The 18,597-nt window shown below is 42.2% G+C and overlaps 1 protein-coding gene across 6 annotated transcripts in view; it reads right to left on the reverse strand.

The window, feature by feature from the left end:
• Positions 1-405: 405 nt before the first annotated feature.
• Positions 406-18,597, reverse strand: part of LOC100703972 (tumor necrosis factor receptor superfamily member 14) — a 53,173-nt gene continuing 34,981 nt past the window's right edge. For 5 of the 6 annotated variants that reach the window (XM_013270738.3, XM_013270739.3, XM_013270740.3 and 2 more), the window contains 10 exons: positions 14,034-14,133; positions 11,632-11,716; positions 8,562-8,658; positions 8,337-8,462; positions 7,954-8,109; positions 2,345-2,432; positions 2,092-2,271; positions 1,984-2,003; positions 1,850-1,888; positions 406-1,740 (listed from right to left, as the gene is read on the reverse strand). In XM_013270738.3, coding sequence (XP_013126192.1) covers positions 1,857-1,888; positions 1,984-2,003; positions 2,092-2,271; positions 2,345-2,432; positions 7,954-8,109; positions 8,337-8,462; positions 8,562-8,658; positions 11,632-11,716; positions 14,034-14,113 — 864 coding nt within the window. In that variant the 5' untranslated portion in view covers positions 14,114-14,133 and the 3' untranslated portion in view covers positions 406-1,740; positions 1,850-1,856. The remainder of the gene's footprint in view (positions 1,741-1,849; positions 1,889-1,983; positions 2,004-2,091; positions 2,272-2,344; positions 2,433-7,953; positions 8,110-8,336; positions 8,463-8,561; positions 8,659-11,631; positions 11,717-14,033; positions 14,134-18,597) is intronic. The other variant, XM_025902899.1, reaches the window with a different exon arrangement.

An 18,597-nucleotide genomic window follows, 5' to 3' on the forward strand; every position in this document is an offset into this window, starting at 1 on the left:
GACTGCAGGACGATCCAGACTGTAGGAAGCAGGAAACACAGCTGGATTCATTCCTGTCCACTGTGTCTGTTCCACACTGAGGAGAGAAACACTTGCACAAACTGTGACTGTTCAATAAACCCAAGTATGTAATCCAAATGAATCCTTTCCATCCTGACATGTAAGACTGGACCTTTGTCAGCTCAGACACATCCAAAGCACACGAAGGATGGAAGTGAAGTCAAAGCTAACACTAACCTAACACATAACCAGTTTGTTCATGCAACAAAAGCAAAAACATTGGATTGGTAAGAAAAAACAGAAATCAGTTATTTATAAATCACATCCAGGCTGCTTTTAGTGTTCTACATACATTAATATGTTGATGTATAAAAAATAAATAGGGAGACACAAGAAGGAACAATATAATTAGAGAACTTGTATTGGAGAGGTTGGTCATCATTTCATCATACAATGACAATAATGCTAATGAACACTTTGAGCACTCACAGGTGAATGTGTCAGCTGTGCTGGCATTGACATGACTCTTACTGATAAATGTAAAACATTTGTAAGTGGGACACTGAGGCCTCTGGAAACAATCAGATGGAGGGTGTGACCCGTTGTTTGGCTGGGTTCCATCACATGCTGCTTAAAATTAAAACATTTTAGTAAAGTGGTGAACTGTCCACTGTCAGAGCTGCTGCTGCTGCTGTCAGTGTGAATGTTAAAATCACCTGAAATTATCACACAGTCAAATGTTATCATTTTGGAAAAAAGTTCAGCAATTATTTACAGGAAGCCACATCTCTGGGAGGAGGATTTATAGTGAGGAGTAATACAGGAAGAGATACAGAAATATTTATTAAACCTAAATATTTACAAGTCACAAAGTTGTCAAGTAGCAAAGTTTTACAATTATAAATGTTTTCATATTTCACACAGTCCCCAGCACTCCTGTTGGTACGGGGCTACATTCAACTCTGATCAAGTCTCTGTAATGAAGTCAGGCTTTCAGGTTTAAAAGTGTTTTTTGGTAAAGGTGTCAGTAAGAAGTGCAGGATCTGAACTGCAGGGAATGATGAAGCTATCAGTGGATCCAGTTTTGTGTTTTTCTTCCACATATGATGCAAAGTTTAACCTTTCAGTCAGGTTGGTTTCAGAATGATATAAACAGGTAATTTTCTGCTGGAGATTCCACCGTCTGCAGGATTCTTTAGACTCCGACGATATGAAGAGTTGGTCCCGGTCTAAGAGGATGTAAGCTGGTATAACCCAGCAGGAGAGTATTGCTCTGGTTAGGATGTGAGCTGTGGTTTTTCCTCTCCAGCCTGTACAGCAGTCTACAAAGAATATTAAATCCAGATCTCCACTGACAGTGTAGGTAAAGGGTCCCATGAGGTCTTCTCCCAGGACCTCTGCAGGCCTGCTGACCAAAGTTTGTTGGAACTTTCCAGGTAGTGTCTCCAGTTTGTACAACTGACACACCCTGCAGTATTGTACATAATCCCTCACATCCAGACCAGTACATGAGTTCTGGTAATTATTTATGTGTTTTATATCTTTTAAGATGGCCCCATGAAAGATGATCATGGTATTGGTGGACTGGTGGTGGAGGGAGGATGTGACACAAGTCTGGTACAGTGTGTCATGAGGTAACTGGATCACTTTGCTCTCCACAACAACTGGAGCAGCACAGGAAGAAGCAGATGGGTCACTGAGGGATTCCTTCATTATGGTCTCCATTTGCTCTTTTATCACCTGCACATTTGTGGGAGACACATGAAAAGGCTTCTGTTTAATAAACACACTCTGTTACATCTGTAGAGACATCAGTGCAGCTCAGTCAGTGAACAGCTCACTGTCCTACCTCCTGGTTATGCCATCGGTAAATGTTCCTCATCTCGGCCTTTTTAAATGAAATTTAAAAACAGAAAAACCTCATTACATAAATCAATGTGATCATGTGATGCAGTGAACACTGAGAAAGAGAAACAAACATACCTTCTTCTTTGATTGGTGGTCTGTAACCAAAGCAGTGAAAATTATGTCAGTGTCAGAAAATATGATGATGCAGTAAATTAAACATTTCCATTGTTTTATCATCCTCACCTGTTAGACGGAGCCCTCTTTTTTAAGTGCCAATATAATAATCCTCCTCCTCCAATAATTACAATTAAAATTATAACAGCTGCACCAACAGCTGCTGGGACATTAACACTGCCTTCTCCACACTGAGCATCAGCTGCAGATGTTCCTGCTGTTATCTGCTGAAGGTTGAGTGAGTAACATCTGGAAGGACAGAGGGACACTGTTATAGGACAGCGTACAGATGTTGCACATGTGTCTCTGAAGCTTCACTTACTGTGTGTGTGGCTGACAGGAGTGAAATGTTCCATCTGAAAATGTTCCACTGCTGCAGTCAGAGCACTCGGTGTCTGTGGAGGCTGTTCCTGATGATGACAACAACAACAACAACAACAACATGTGTGGATCAGTGTGGACTTCTGTCCTCAAACACACCAAGAAGCTTTGCTGTGCAAACTAACAGCAACACAAAGACTCGATCAAGAAATTCTGGATTTGCTGGTATTTTCATGTTTTATCTGAACTTCACTCTCTGTGATATCTCTCACACTGAGTCCAAACGTGGCTCTGTCGTACCACAGGTCCTCGTCCAGCAGACCTCTGGGCTGCTCAGTGTATTAAATGTCATAATTCATATACAATAAACAGACTGATGAAATACTTGCAAAGAAAAGCGTCTGGACTTTTTTTAAGTTGCTTCAAGACATTTCATCTCTTATCCAAGAAGCTTCTTCAGTTCTAAGGCCAAATGGTGGAGAGTCCCAGATTTAAACCTAGTGGGAGTATCCCCCCAAAGAGGGACAAAAGGACCCCCTGATGATCGTCTAATCGCCTGAGGCAAGGTGTGAAAATGGGTGTGGGTCCCAATAAGCCAGGGTTTCGGGTGAGCTCATTGTGAAACCTGGACCCACCTTATCATGCGAATTCCTGAGGTCAGATGGCCCAGCGTGTGAGTGGGCGTTAAGGCGTCTGGGGAGGGAACTCAAAACTGGATTATAGATGGCAGACAGTTGGTGTCGTAAACCACCGCCTCTGTTCAAAGATGGTCGCTCACAGTGGACATAGATGCCTTCTTTCACTCATCTTTCAAACCATAGCAAAGACCACAACATCACTGTTTTACCAGCTGATAAGGGAAGATGCACTGTGGTCCTAAACACTAAAGATTACAACACAAAGATCACTACTCTCCTCAGTGACAACAATACCTACCAAGCCTTAAAGCGAGACCCCACAAGCAGCTACAAAAAGAAAGTTATAGCTTGCCTTCAGGACCTTGAAAAGGACAAAATCATTGACCGCCTTACATATCACCGCCTTTATCCAGGGGATGCCATACCCTGCATTTACGGACTTCCTAAAATCCACAAGGAAGATGTCCCACTCAGACCTATAATCAGTAGCATAAACTCAGCCACTTATAACTAGAGATGGCACGATACCACTTTTTTATGTCCGATACCGATATCATAAATTTGGATATCTGCCGATACAGATATTAATCCGATATAGTGTTTTTTAATCAATGAAACTGTTTTTTTTAATATCTTGCTGCATTTTGTATAAGTTCATACTCAAGTTTAAATAAACAACAACACTAAAGCTGTTCTGTTACACCTGTATGTTAAAAAATACACTGCACCCAAAAATATTTCATAGTTCAGCAATACTGATACTTTGCAAACTCCCAGGAAAAAAAAAATAGGGAACCACCCCCCACCCTCCACCTCATGATGCTTAATCGACGTAATCAACTTTAATTTGATGCAGTGTGAAATAAAATGCACAGAAATAAATTATTTTTCAAGAATAATTAAATAGATTCAACATCTTTCTTCTACAGAACTGCAGACTGCACAGACGGTACCTTCCCAAAGGAAAAAGTAGTATAGCTTACTAGGGTATATTAGAATTAAAAGTTACTATATACAGTAATGGACTTCTATATATTTTACATCAGATTAAAACTTTGGGTGTAAGATTCAGATAATTATTTATTAAAAGCTGGACATTTTAAATGAGAATAAGAAAGAAAAGTATATCTTTGTGCCCCCTTTTCCCTGTTAATGCCCTATCAGCCCCCCTGGCTAAACTTTGCTAGATCCGCCCCTGCACAGTTACCAGCCGTCAGCTACGTAGAAAAGGATCCTGGTGTAGAAAGTAATATTAAATAAATTCTAACGACAGCTTATCAAGGTTAAACGTGCTGCTGTTGTTCAGCCGATGGTTTCCTCTTTCTGGTGCAAAGTGGGCCAAAAACAAAGAAGAGAGACAGACTGGCGACAGAAAAGCCGATCAGCTGATCATTAAGCAGTTTCATGAAGTAGCGGCAGGAGAGGGAGGGAGAGAGAAGAGGCAGACGCTCCATATATCGGTGGTTAAGCTTAACGTGGGAACGCTTTACAAACATTCAGAGATGAACTTGCACACTTGCTTTACTTCTCTCTGGGATAACTTCCTCGGAGATGAAATGCTGGTTTGCTAGCTAGGCTACAAATACACACAGCCGCTCTATCACGTGATGCACACTGCTCCGACGTGCTACGGTTATGAGCTGAGTTACACCGTGTCGCAAGTTTTGTGAGGTGCTTTTTTGATATTTAATGGATCGGATTACATTTTTTATTTCTCGCCGATATCCGATCCAGTAATTTACATCAGTATCGGACCGATACCGATACATAATATCGGATCGGTCCATCTCTACTTATAACATTGCAGAACACCTTGCTACCATCCTTGCACCTCTCGTGGGGAACACCCCACACCACATCAAGAACTCCACCGACTTCACCAACGAGGTCCAGAAACTTACCCTGGATCCAGATGAAACCATGGTGTCTTTTTATGTAGTCTCCCTCTTCACTTGCATACCCACCACAGAGGCCGTGGAGATTGTCAGAAAACGACTACAAGAAGACAGCTCCTTGGAAGACAGAACCAACTTCACACCCGATCAGATTTGCACACTGTTAGACCTCTGCCTCACCACAACATACTTCAAATACAACGAAGGCTTCTACAGACAAAAACATGGCTGTGCCATGGGCTCCCCCGTGTCACCTATTGTAGCCAACATTTAAATGGAGGAAGTAGAAAGGAAGGCTCTTGGCTGTTTCAAAGGAAGAGTACCCAGCCACTGGTACAGATATGTAGACGACACCTGGGTCAAAATCAAGACACAAGAAGTGGAATCCTTCAGTGCGCACATTAACACTGTGGATAAAAACATCAAGTTCATCAGGGAAGACTCAAAGGATAACTGTTTGCCTTTCCTGGACTGCGCTGTGTACTTTGAAGAGAATGGCAACCTCAACATCGAAGTTTACCGGAAGCCCACACACACGGACCAGTACCTCCTCTTTGACTCCCATCACCCTCTGGAACACAAACTTGGAGTAATTAGGACCCTAAACCACCGGGCAGAAAATGTTCCCTCTAAGTCTAATATGCGGTTATCCTAATTGGGCGTTCATAAAGTCAGCAAAGATGCACAGAAAAGAAAATCAGACACCAGGCAAGGGAGGATAAGAAAGACAGACGCAACAACATTGTCATCCCCTATGTAGCCGGTGTATCAGAGAAACTCAGGAGAGTTTTCTCGAAGCATTACATCCCAGTGTACTTCAGACCCAGCAACACACTCAGACACAAACTGGTTCACCCGAAAGACAAAACTCCAAAACACAAACTTAACAATGGAATGCGAGGAATGCCCAGACCTCTACATTGGAGAGACCAAACAGCCACTTCACAAGCGTATGGCACAACATAGAAGAGCCACCTCCATGGGACAAGACTCAGCAGTTCATCTGCATCTAAAGGACAAAGGTCACTCTTTCGAGGATGCCAATGTTCACATTTTGGACAGAGAGGACAGATGGTTTGAAAGACGAGTGAAAGAAGGCATCTATGTCCACTGTGAGCGACCATCTTTGAACAGAGGCGGTGGTTTACGACACCAACTGTCTGCCATCTATAATCCAGTTTGGAGTTCCCTCCCCAGATGCCTTAACGCCCACTCACACGCTGGGCCATCTGATCTCAGGAATTCGCATGATAAGGTGGGGCCAGGTTTCACAATGAGCTCACCCAAAACCCTGGCTGATTGGGACCTACACCCACTTTCACACCTTGGCTCAGGTGATTAGAGGATCATCAGGGGGTCCTTTTTGGGGGGGATACTCCCACTAGGTTTAATCTGGGATTCTCCACCATTTGACCTTAGAGTTGAAGAAGCTTCTTGGATGAGAGGGGAAACGTCTTCAAGCAACTTAAAAAAGTCCAGACACTTTTCTTTGCAAGCTCCTTTGACTACGATGACCTGGATGACTGAGAACCTTCACAGACACTAATGAAATACCTTAATCTTAATCTGTAAGATTTTTTCATTTTATTTTTTAAGAATCTACAAATTTTAGGGAACCATACAGAAGTAAAACTTGAAAAGTTGAACTTCAATCCAACTGTGATGTGTGTTTAAGGAATCACAGCTGTATATCATTTATAATAAACACATTTATAATAAACACTAAATATATAATCATGTTCTGTCATGTAATTGTCTTATTACCAAAACGATGCAATGTTTTCATTCAAGTATTAAATGTTTTCTTAACTGTTTAATATGTTGAGTCCTGCACTCACCTCCACTCTCCTACCTTTCCTTCTCTCTCACTGCCTCCTAACATGTCTTACCCTTTTTCTTACCTGGGCCCAGCCCCTCTAATAAAATGGATGAACTGAGGTTACAGGCAACAATGGTTGACATTGTCAAGACAGCTGCATGCTCCTCATTACAGAGACTTGGCTGCATTCATCTATTCCAGACTGTGCCATTGAGTTAGCAGGCTACACCACACAGTGACAGAACTAGTGACTCTGGTAAGAGCAGGGGAGGAAGACTGTATTTGTCATTAACAACCACAGGAGTGAACACAGTGGACTAGGGCTACTCGAACATCAAGCTGGGCTATTGGGCTAGACCACTTGGGCCCGTCTGGCCACGTCCCTGTTTACACCATCTGAGGAGAACTGCTCTTATCTCCAGCAGAACCATTAAAAGCTGGTCTGATGGAGCCGCTCGACAGCTGTAGGACTGCTTCAGCAGAACTAACTGGGATACTGTTAGACATGGGGACTTAGGGGCTTTCACTGACACTTTCCTGTATTACATAAAGAAATCAGAAGCCTTAATTGAGCTGGGAGGCTCTGCACCTCCTGAAAGAGAGGACACCATCTTCAGGTCTGGTGATACAGGTCTCCTCAGCATGGTCTGAGTCACCCTGAAGAGAGGTGTCATCTAAGGTGAGCTACAGGAGGAGGATCAATGGTCATCTGGACCGTAACAACAGCAGGCAGGTGTAGGAGGGCATCCAGCATTTCACCAACTACAGTTGAGCTTCTGAGTTGGTGAAGGTGAAAAAATTAGCGGAGGAGTTGAACTTATTTTGGCCCACTTTGATGTGAAATCACCAGAGGCAGCCAAGTTATACTTAGCAACCCAAAGCAGCTTCACCCTGAGAGTGGAGGAGCGTGAGGTGAGGCAGACAAGAATGGGAGGAAAGCTGCAGGACCTAATGGTGTCCCTGGACCTGTGCTGAAGGACTGCGCAGACCAGCTGGCTGGAGTTATCACCAGTATTTTCAACCAGTCGCTATATCCTCTGTCTGAGAAACCAGCCTGTACCAGGCTGACCGATAGCACTTACCCCAGTGGTGATGTTTTTATATGGTGACTGTTTGCACTGTTGACTTTAAACTTATGTTTGCTGTACAAATCCTATGTTACAATGATAATAACAATATTGTATAAAGATGTTCAGCAAATAGTAAATGAGATCAGTTTCCCTGAACTCTGGTATTCTCATTAAAAACACAAACCTACCGTTCTGACTGATGTACTGTCCTGGTTTACAGCGTTTGTGTTCCTGTGCTCTCTCACAGCTGTGTCCAGTATGGTGGACACAGTAGAATCCCTCCAGTGGTTTACAGAGTGTATCTGATGTTGCTATACACTGCTTCTTTACCCTAAGACCAAGAGCTGCCAACATAAATAAAACATACTCAACATGTTTCATGTATTTGTGAAGAGACGCTGAAGCTCACGATTTTTTTTTGCTGAAAATACATTTGGTCATTATGACGTCTTTAGGAAACATCATCGTCTTGAATTAATGAAATCATGGAGAAAAACCTCCCTTAATGTTTTAATTTGTTTTTAAACTATCATAACATGAAACCCAGTTAAGCCCAGTGAAATTAGTCCACCTGAGTGACAGGTGGTACAGGGAGAACATCGTTCTAGTCCATTAGGTTGATCAGTGAAGGTTCCATCCATGCATGGCAGACATGACGTACTTCTATACTCATTACAGTGAGTTTTCACTCGACTCCCTGATGAAAACAAAAGCAACAAATTCATTTCAAGCTTGCTTTTTGTATTGTGTCTAAGTTGTGTGAAAACACATGTATTCATCATTCAGATGGTTATACCTGCAAGACACTTCGGACAGCATTCATTTCCTATCTGATACTCTGCAGGATGACATGTGAGACCACTGGAGACTTTCATCAGAATTATCAGAATTACCTGAAGAGAGAGAAAAGGGGCCAAGCCATGAAATTTTAGTCTTCGCCCCCCCCCCCGTTTGGAAAAAAAAATCCCAAAAAACCCCACATCCCATCTCGCCCCTGCAGGCAGGCTATCCTTCAAGCTTGGGTCGTCTACCAGAGGCCTGGGAGCTTGAGGATCCTAGCTGTATTGTAGCTGTTCCTACATACACACAAAAGTGAGTACACCCTTCACATTTTTGTAAATATTTTGTTATCTTTTCATGGGTCAACAATGAAGATATGACACTTTGATACAATGTGAAGCAGGTGGTGTACAGCTTGTATAACAATGTAAATTTGCTGTCCCCTTAAAATAACTCATACAGCCGTTAACATCTAAACTGCTAGCACTCCTACGTCTTCCATTTGAGGATGCCCCACAGATGCTCAATAGGTTTAAAGTCTGGAGACATGCTTGGCCAGTCAAGTACCTTTACCCTCAGTTTATTTAGCAAGGCACTGGTCTTTTTGGAGGTGTGTTTGGGGTTGTTATCATGTTGGAATACTGTCCGGTAGCCCAGTTTCTGAAGGGAGGGGATTATGCTCTGCTTCAGTATGGCAAAGTACATGTTGGCATTGTGGGTTCCCTCAATTAACTCCATCTTACAACGCTGTGACTGAAGCCATTCCCCAACAGCCAGGTGAGCTGTAACTTCATGTAAAGTCAAAGGAGTTTGCAAAGAAAAGCGTCTGGACTTCTTTGAGTTGCTTGAAGACGTTTCACCTCTCATCCGAGAAGCTTCTTCAGTTCTAAGGTCAAATGGCCGAGAGTCCCAGATTTAAACCCAGTGGGAGTATCCCCCCAAGGAGGGACAAAGGACCCCCTGGTGATCCTCTAATCACATGCGCCAAGGTGTGAAAGTGGGTGTGGGACCTAATCAGCCAGGGTTTCGGGTGAGCTCATTGTGAAACCTGGCCCCACCCTATCATGTGATTTCCTGAGGTCAGATGGCCCAGGATGTGAGTGGGCGTTAAGGCGTCTGGGGAGGGAACTCCAAACTGGATTATAGATGGCAGACAGTTGGTGTCGTAAACCACCGCCTCTGTTCAAAGATGGTCGCTCACAGTGGACATAGATGGCCTCTTTCACTCCTCTTTCAAACCATCTGTCCTCTCTGTCCAATATGTGAACATTGGCATCCTCGAAAGAGTGACCTTTATCCTTAAGATGCAGGTGGACTGCTGAGTCTTGTCCTGTGGAGGTGGCTCTTCTATGTTGTGCCATGCGCTTGTGAAGTGGCTGTTTGGTCTCTCCAATGTAGAGGTCCGGGCATTCCTCACTGCACTGTACAGCATACACCACGTTGTTCAGTCTGTGTTTTGGAGTTTTGTCTTTCGGGTGAACCAGTTTGTGTCTGAGTGTGTTGCTGGGTCTGAAGTACACTGGGATGTCATGCTTGGAGAAAACTCTCCTGAGTTTCTCTGATACACCGGCTACATAGGGGATGACAACGTTGTTGCGTCTGTCTTTCTTATCCTCCCTCGCTGGTGTCTGATCTTCTTTTCTGTGCCTTTTTGCTGACTTTATGAACGCCCAGTTAGGATAACCACATGTTTTCAGTGCTTCCTTTACATGTGTGTGTTCCTTCTTTTTCCCTTCAGGCTTAGAGGGAACATGTTCTGCCCGGTGGTGTAGGGTCCTAATTACTCCAAGTTTGTGTTCCAGAGGGTGATGGGAGTCAAAGAGGAGATACTGGTCCGTGTGTGTGGGCTTCCGGTAAACTTCAATGTTGAGGTTGCCATTCTCTTCAATGTGACACTAAGGACAACTGTTTGCCTTTCCTGGACTGCGCTGTGCACATTGAAGAGAATGGCAACCTCAACATTGAAGTTTACCGGAAGCCCACACACACGGACCAGTATCTCCTCTTTGACTCCCATCACCCTCTGGAACATAAACTTGGAGTAACTAGGACCCTACACCACCGGGCAGAACATGTTCCCTCTAAGCCTGAAGGGAAAAAGAAGGAACACACACACACATGTAAAGGAAGCACTGAAAACATGTGGTTATCCTAACTGGGCGTTCATAAAGTCAGCAAAAAGGCACAGAAAAGAAGATCAGACACCAGCGAGGGAGGATAAGAAAGACAGACGCAACAACGTTGTCATCCCCTATGTAGCCGGTGTGTCAGAGAAACTCAGGAGAGTTTTCTCCAAGCATGACATCCCAGTGTACTTCAGACCCAGCAACACACTCAGACACAAACTGGTTCACCCGAAAGACAAAACTCCAAAACACAGACTGAACAACGTGGTGTATGCTGTACAGTGCAGTGAGGAATGCCCGGACCTCTACATTGGAGAGACCAAACAGCCACTTCACAAGCGCATGGCACAACATAGAAGAGCCACCTCCACAGGACAAGACTCAGCAGTCCACCTGCATCTTAAGGATAAAGGTCACTCTTTCGAGGATGCCAATGTTCACATATTGGACAGAGAGGACAGATGGTTTGAAAGAGGAGTGAAAGAGGCCATCTATGTCCACTGTGAGCGACCATCTTTGAACAGAGGCGGTGGTTTACGACACCAACTGTCTGCCATCTATAATCCAGTTTGGAGTTCCCTCCCCAGACGCCTTAACGCCCACTCACATCCTGGGCCATCTGACCTCAGGAAATCACATGATAGGGTGGGGCCAGGTTTCACAATGAGCTCACCCGAAACCCTGGCTGATTAGGTCCCACATCCACTTTCACACCTTGGCGCATGTGATTAGAGGATCACCAGGGGGTCCTTAGTCCCTCCTTGGGGGGATACTCCCACTGGGTTTAAATCTGGGACTCTCGGCCATTTGACCTTAGAACTGAAGAAGCTTCTCGGATGAGAGGTGAAACGTCTTCAAGCAACTCAAAGAAGTCCAGACGCTTTTCTTTGCAAACTCCTTTGACTACGATGACCTGGATGACTGAGAACCTTCACAGACAACTTCATGTAAATATTTTACCAGAAATGTTGCAGGATTCACAGGTTTTCCGAAACGTGTCCCTGAGATTTGAGACGATGGAGTGGAGTGAACAGCTGGACTACACCTGGAAACACAAAGATTTCTTTTTTGATTTTTTTGGCAGTCTTTCGTCATCCATCCTCACATGCAGACTCAATAATATCAACACAACAGACAAAAGAAATGCTTAGTACAAAATAATGAAAGCAAAATAATAATAGTCTTAATTTGGAGCATCATGTAACTCAAAAGTGACACAGCTATGACTTGTTCATCTGAGTGAATAAATCTGTTTTGAATCCTTGATGTTCTGTACTCTGGAAACAGAAACCAAGGAGAATGAACTGAAAGTCAGTGTGCACAGGGATCCTGGTTCGGCATGGATTTACTTTTCCCACATCCCTCTGATCGATGTTAAAGAGATCAATGTGAAACGTAAAACTTCCACGACGCTTTGAAAATCCTGGTGACAAAATAAAGAGTCATGGTGAAGTTGATGAAATTATCTCATGGAACTGTTTGTTTGGATGAGTGGATTCATTTAACAGAAGAAGTCGGACGCATCAAGCTAAGGTTTCATTCATCAGGATTTCCATCTCGGGTTTGACAGCTTGCTCTGCATTGGTTGCTCCAAAGTCCAAAAGTGTCTTTGGAGTATTTAACCTACATGTGAGGCCAAAGCATCTCAATCTGAATGAGTCTGAATCTGAAGTCTCGATTTTAATTAGGTCGCACCAAAACCTTCATTTTATTTTTTTATGTCATTCAGAAGCAGAATTGCTGCTCTGTTTTGTATCATTGTGCTGCTGCCTGAGTGCTCTTGAGCTTCAGCACATAATCTGATGTGTGGACATTCTCCTTCAGGATTTTCTGGTAAAGAGCAGAATTTATGGTTTCATCAGTTATAACAGAGCAGCCCAGACCATCCACACTACCACCACCATGTCCCCGACTGCTGCTGCGATGTTTGCTTTATGAAATGTCCTTATTTTGATGCCAAATGTAACGGGACTGAAACTTTCCAGAAAGTTCAGCTTTTGTCTCATCAGTCCACAGAATATTTCTGAGAAGCCCCAGGAAAATCCAAATGTTTCTTGGCAGATGTGACACAAACCTTTCCTCCTTGAACTCTCCATTTTTGCCCAGTCTCTGTCTTATTGTTGAATCATGACCTCTGACCTTAACCCTATTCTAGGGTCTACCTTACAATATAAAGCCCCTTGAGGCAACTGTTGTTCTGACCTACTGTTGTATAAATAAAATGGAATTGAATTAAATTAACTGAGCAAAGTGACGTCTGCAGGTCTACAGATGCAGTTATGGAGTCTTCTTTGACCTCCTGGATGAGTCGTTGATGGTTCCTTGGAATAGTTTTGATAGGCTGGTCTCTCAAGAAAGGATCAGCACTGTTCCATGTTTTCTCCATGTGTGGATGTGGCAGGGCGTGGTTGCAGTGCAGCTGCAGGGGAGGCAGATGCACCTGAGTGGCATCTGCAAACACACCTCGCCAGCTTAAAGGCTGAACTAGGTTGTTGTTGTTAGTGTGTGTGACTCTGAGCTGAAAAGTTGCAGCCAATTGTCTGAACAACAACCGTTAATAAAAGTGTTTCAAAATGCTGAAAATCACTGAATTGTGGGCGGTTCTGTCATTCTTCTGTCACAGTGGATAATGACCCTTACCATGTTCTAAGGCAGTGGTTCTCCAATTGTGGAGAGTTTTCCTATATTTAAAATTTAGATTCATCCTCTACAACAGTGGTTCTCAAACTTTTCACATTGAGTACCACTCCATAAAACATATGTTTTTACCATCAGCGTGACCACACCAGGCCCACGGAAATGAGCCCGCCAGCTGGTTGACTCCAGCTCCCAGAAGAGCCTCGGGAACTCCCGTGTCATCTTTGCATACCTCCACAATGGTATATTATTTCATCTTAAAAAAAAAAAAAAAAAAATGGAGATTTCCCACATACCACCAGAGAGAGCCGAAGTACCACTGGCTGTACGTGTACCACAGTTTGATAAAGACTGGTCTAAAAGTGGTCAGGTTTAAGGACTGGACTGAAAATGAGTGAAAAAGCAGCCCAACAAAAAACTTTGAAAGACTTTCAGTGATTCAGTGCAGAATTATTTTTTAAAAACACAAATACAGAAGGTCTGTCTCCTTGGAAACAAAATATAAAGAAATATGGTGTGGCTCAGGACTTTCCCACAGTGATGTATTTTCTTCAATAAGAGCAAAATGACTCTGCAGTCAGCTCATTGACAGGAAACAGAAGAGAACCAATCAGAGTGAGCTACAGTCCAAACAACAGCTGAGCTTCACATATGAACACATAAGTGTGTGAAAAAGAATTTATTCACAAACACTGAGTCAGGAACAACATTTAGACAAACATTACCTCTCTGTGATAGCAGCACCTGGTCCTCTGTGAAAATGGTCAATTCTTTCCATTGACTTGGTGCGCTTTAAGGATCCCATTTTCAGTTACAGGAAACACACTAACAGAAAAAAAGAAAAACACTTTGATTCATGTTTTTGAAAAAAAAAAAAATCGTTTTAAAATGTAAATATTTTAATACAACTGAAGGACTAAAGGGGGGGGGGGGGCAAATAAAGAAGTCATCCACACAGTGGACTGCATTACATCTGAAATAACAAGTGATCCACAACTACTACTTCACTGAAAACAATTATCCTCTGTAGAGAATACAGGTATCACCTCTGAACATGGTCAGGTTTGCCATTATTTCATTCAGTTACAATATCTGTGTGACCTTCGTCGGGTACAGAGAAACTTTGTAATGGTAAAAAATAATGATAAATATACAGAGGTTATACTCTTATTCTGCAAAAAGATTTCTTTCCCTCTATGCACCTGTAGATGATTCATGTGTGGAGAGTTTTCCTATATTTGAAATTTAGATTTATCCTCTACAACAGTGGTTCTCAAACTTTTCACAATGAGTACCACCTTATAAAATACAGTGGTATGCAAGTTTGGATGAGGAATTTCTTTTAAATATATCATGTAGCAGATCAACAAAATGATATTTGAGAAGTGAAATGAAGTTTATAGAATTTACAGAAAGTGGGCAACAGTTACTTAAACTAAATTAGGCAGGTGCATAAATTTGGGCACCCTTGTCGTTTTATTGATTTGAATACCCCCCCCCCCCCGGCCAAAAAAAAGAAGAAAGGAATGCATATTTCGCATCACCTCAGTAAGACCATGTGAAAATTAAAACAAATCATCCTAGGTCAGACCTTCCCAAAGTGTGGGGCCCGCCCCTAGGGGGGCGCAGAGCCATGGCAGGGGGGGCGCGGTATGAAAAGGAAAAAAACAAAACGCTTGGACACTGCTAGCATGGGGCGCCCACACAAACGCAAAACAGGAGATGAAGCATCGCTGAATATGTTTCCAAACCAACTTCATTCTAAGCCAAAGACTAGAAAATATGGTGAAGCATATCTTCCCTTTGGTTTCACCTGCACAAGTGCTGAGGTAGGTCTCCCTGCAGAATTAGTTTTCCCTGCATCGGGAGCACGGGCTGGGCTCTTCAAATCATGGACAAACAGTATCCCACATTCTTGATTTTAAGTTCACAAACACTTGTTGTAATGACTAACTACTCCTGACATTTTGGAGATGTTAGCTATTTATACAGTAAGGTTACAGCGGGATAAAAATAATATCAGGCTGATCCTGCCACGATTTGTTCCCCCTGTCTAAATCACGGACAAACTGTATCCCACAGTTGTTTATGTTTTTAAACCCATTTTGCACAGAGAGGCATTTTTTTGAAAAATGCATTGATAGCAATGTTAAATTATTGTATTATTACACAGAAAAAAAACCCAACTACACGTAAAATAATCACATCGTGACGCGTCTGCCTTTCTAAATGGAGGGACAGTAACTGCATGTAAAACCTGAAGATAGAGACAAAATACTGTTGATCTGACTATCTGCCATTCTGCAATTCATCTCACGTAAACAATAACTGTAATGGTCCTGGGTCGGTGACCCAGCGCTTTGAGTTTGTTATTATCAGTTTTCTAGTTTATTCTGATTCTGTACTCGTTCTTAGGGTCTGAGTTGTGTGTTTCTGTCATACCTACCTGTGCCTGTCCTCGGTGCTCTGTTCATGTCCCTGTGTGTTGTAAATCAGCCTGTGGGTTCCCTGTTTTACTTTGAAGGTTCGTGTTCTAGGTTTCCTGTCTTATTCTGAAGGTCGGTGTCTGTTGTCATCGTGTTCAGCTTGTCTCCTCAGGTCGTCTTGTGTATTAGAATCAGCTGTGCTCCCACCTGTATGTCATTACCTGGTCTCCTTGTTTGTGTGTGTATATATAGTGGGTGTCAGTCTGTGCCTGTGGTCGGCTCGTCTGTGTAGTCTGCGTATCTCTGTGTTAATCTGCGTTCTTCTGTGTATCTCTGCGTTAATCTGCGTCTCTCCGCATTAATCTGCGTCTCTCTGCATTCTCCGTTTCATATGACTTCAGGTTTGCCCTTTAGTTTTCCCAGTTTAGGTTTCTTTAGTCATTTGTCATTCCTCACTGCCTGTTCTGCCACTGCCACCTGTAAATAAACCCTCACTCATATCACCAGTCGGCTGCTTGCATTTTGGGTCCTCATTCATCCTCAACACGACTGCTGCCCCAGCCGTGACAATAACGTGGTGCACAGCGTGACGTGAAAAAAGGCACATACCTTTGATGTTGCGTGACGAACTCTGTATTCCTCGTCCACACATAAACGGGAAAAAGGAGTTTTAAAAAATCTCAGTTTTCGCTGATTCGAAACGCCGTTTACGTGTGGACGAAACAGCTGCGTTTTCAAAAATACCCGTGTAGGTGTGGACGTAGCGTAAAAGAGTAGTTTATTTTCTTACTGCCTGTAATTTATTGCAGATTACTTGTATTTGCTTAATTGTTTACTAAATGTTTGAGGTGTGAAATAAACCGCAATGGAGCAAAATATGGGTGTGTGTGGTTGGAGGATGTGGTTTTTTTTTTTTACATTTTTCGTGTAAAACAAAGGGGGGCCCAGCAAAAAGAGTTTGGGAACCACTGTCCTAGGTGAACTTAAACATCTTTGTTCCCCTTTTGTTAAGACACAGAAAAATGCACCACACAAAAATACTGCAAAAGGAAACGGTTGCCTTATATGCATATAGTCTATAAACCCAAAATGCACATTTCACTTAAAAATTAAGATGTGAAAATGTGAACAAATCAACTTGTTAGAGATATTCATCTCCTGTTGAAAAAACAAAAACAAAAAAAGAAATAAATAAGTCTTCTCATCAGATATTGATGCTTCTTTCCTGTGTGACACAAAAAATAGAAGGCAGATGTTTGTTTGTTTGTTTTTTTTAAGTTAATTCCCAATAAAACTAACTGTTTTATTGCTAACTACATTATTGCTGAAGTCCTAAATGATCACCTTTACAGTGTTTGTGCTAATAACATCATGAGCAGTCAGACAGGCATGGACAACAGCACTGACTGAGAGGCTTTGAACAGATCACATAGTTCAATTCAACATATAAGACTTTAAGAATGCACAAGCATCTACTTATAATCTATTGAATTTATCATCTGTAATATTATTATGTACAATTCTAATGTATTTTGTTCATCTCCCTTAAATAAACAGGCAGCCTTAAAGTATGAAATATTCATATACAAACACACATATAAATGTGTCTACTGTCTCAGTGGCCGATAGTGTCTCACAGGCTTCAGTGTGAGCTTGAAGCCATTTATAATATTTAAGTAGTTTAATGTGTAGGTGCTGACGATAAACACAGTTTGAATGAAAGCCGGGGAACTTTGGTAGCACAGAAACAAGTGGCTATTCTTTGTGACCATATGGATCGGTCCCTCATATTACCATTATTTCACCCAAAGGCACCAAGTTAATACTCAAAAAAGCTGCAGCAATACACACAAATATAAACAGTACTTGGTGACAACTTTGCTTTAAGCCTTTAATCCTCTGGGGTCCAGGGTATAATTGGCCGTTTAGGACTACTTTTGATTTGGCTTCTATATTTCACCTTTAAAAACTGTTTATCTTGCCAATCTGTTATTTTCTCATTTTGACATACTGTATCAGCACAATTTATCTAAATTCAGACAAAATTTAAATTCGAGTAGAAAAAAAGTGATATTTTTGACTTTAAAAACCACAAGCATGTTTAACGAATCATTTTCATAACTTGAAATGCAAATAGAAATTGTACATTTTTAAAAACTATGCACAACTTTTGCAAACAACAAAGTTATATGGTACTATTTACTTAAAATGCAGCCAAGGCCCAGACGTTTTTATATAACCATTTAAAACTATTTACAGAACAATCAGGTGTTCTGCATCAAATAAGAAGGCACACAAATTATTTATGGAACTCCAAAAAAATAGTTTGTGTCCACTATAACACAGAGGAGAACAGCACAGGGATAAACCTGCAGGTCTGACAGCAGGTGTGTCACTTCTGGGGACAGCGTTTACACTGCAATCAGCCTTTGGTGGCTTTTTTGCAGCAACTGTGACATTCACTAGTAGAAGTGACACACAAAACAAAACAACGACTACACTACACACTAACTACACTAGACAACACACTAACCTGAGACTCCAAACACGGTAAACGTCACAAATCTCTCACGTATCAAAACTCTCTCTCTCTCTGTTACTTTCATTCACTCGCTCTCTCTCACCCATCACTCATAAAACTTCCCTCTCTTCCCAAACAACCAAATGGCACATGTTGCCATATCATTTTTTGGTTGGTCGACATGGTACATTTTTCCACCAATAGGGAAGGAGTGTTTTTTCTTTTTCTTTTTTCACTCACAAGCAGAGAGTGTTTGCTAGCGCTCTCCTTAAAAACACTGTTTTAACTGCTTCTTCCCGGAGTAAATGCCACTGTTTTATTCAGACAAAAAAACATTGCGTG

The sequence above is a fragment of the Oreochromis niloticus genome, linkage group LG23, assembly GCF_001858045.2.
Source record: "Oreochromis niloticus isolate F11D_XX linkage group LG23, O_niloticus_UMD_NMBU, whole genome shotgun sequence".
In the NCBI taxonomy this organism is placed as follows: domain Eukaryota; kingdom Metazoa; phylum Chordata; class Actinopteri; order Cichliformes; family Cichlidae; genus Oreochromis; species Oreochromis niloticus.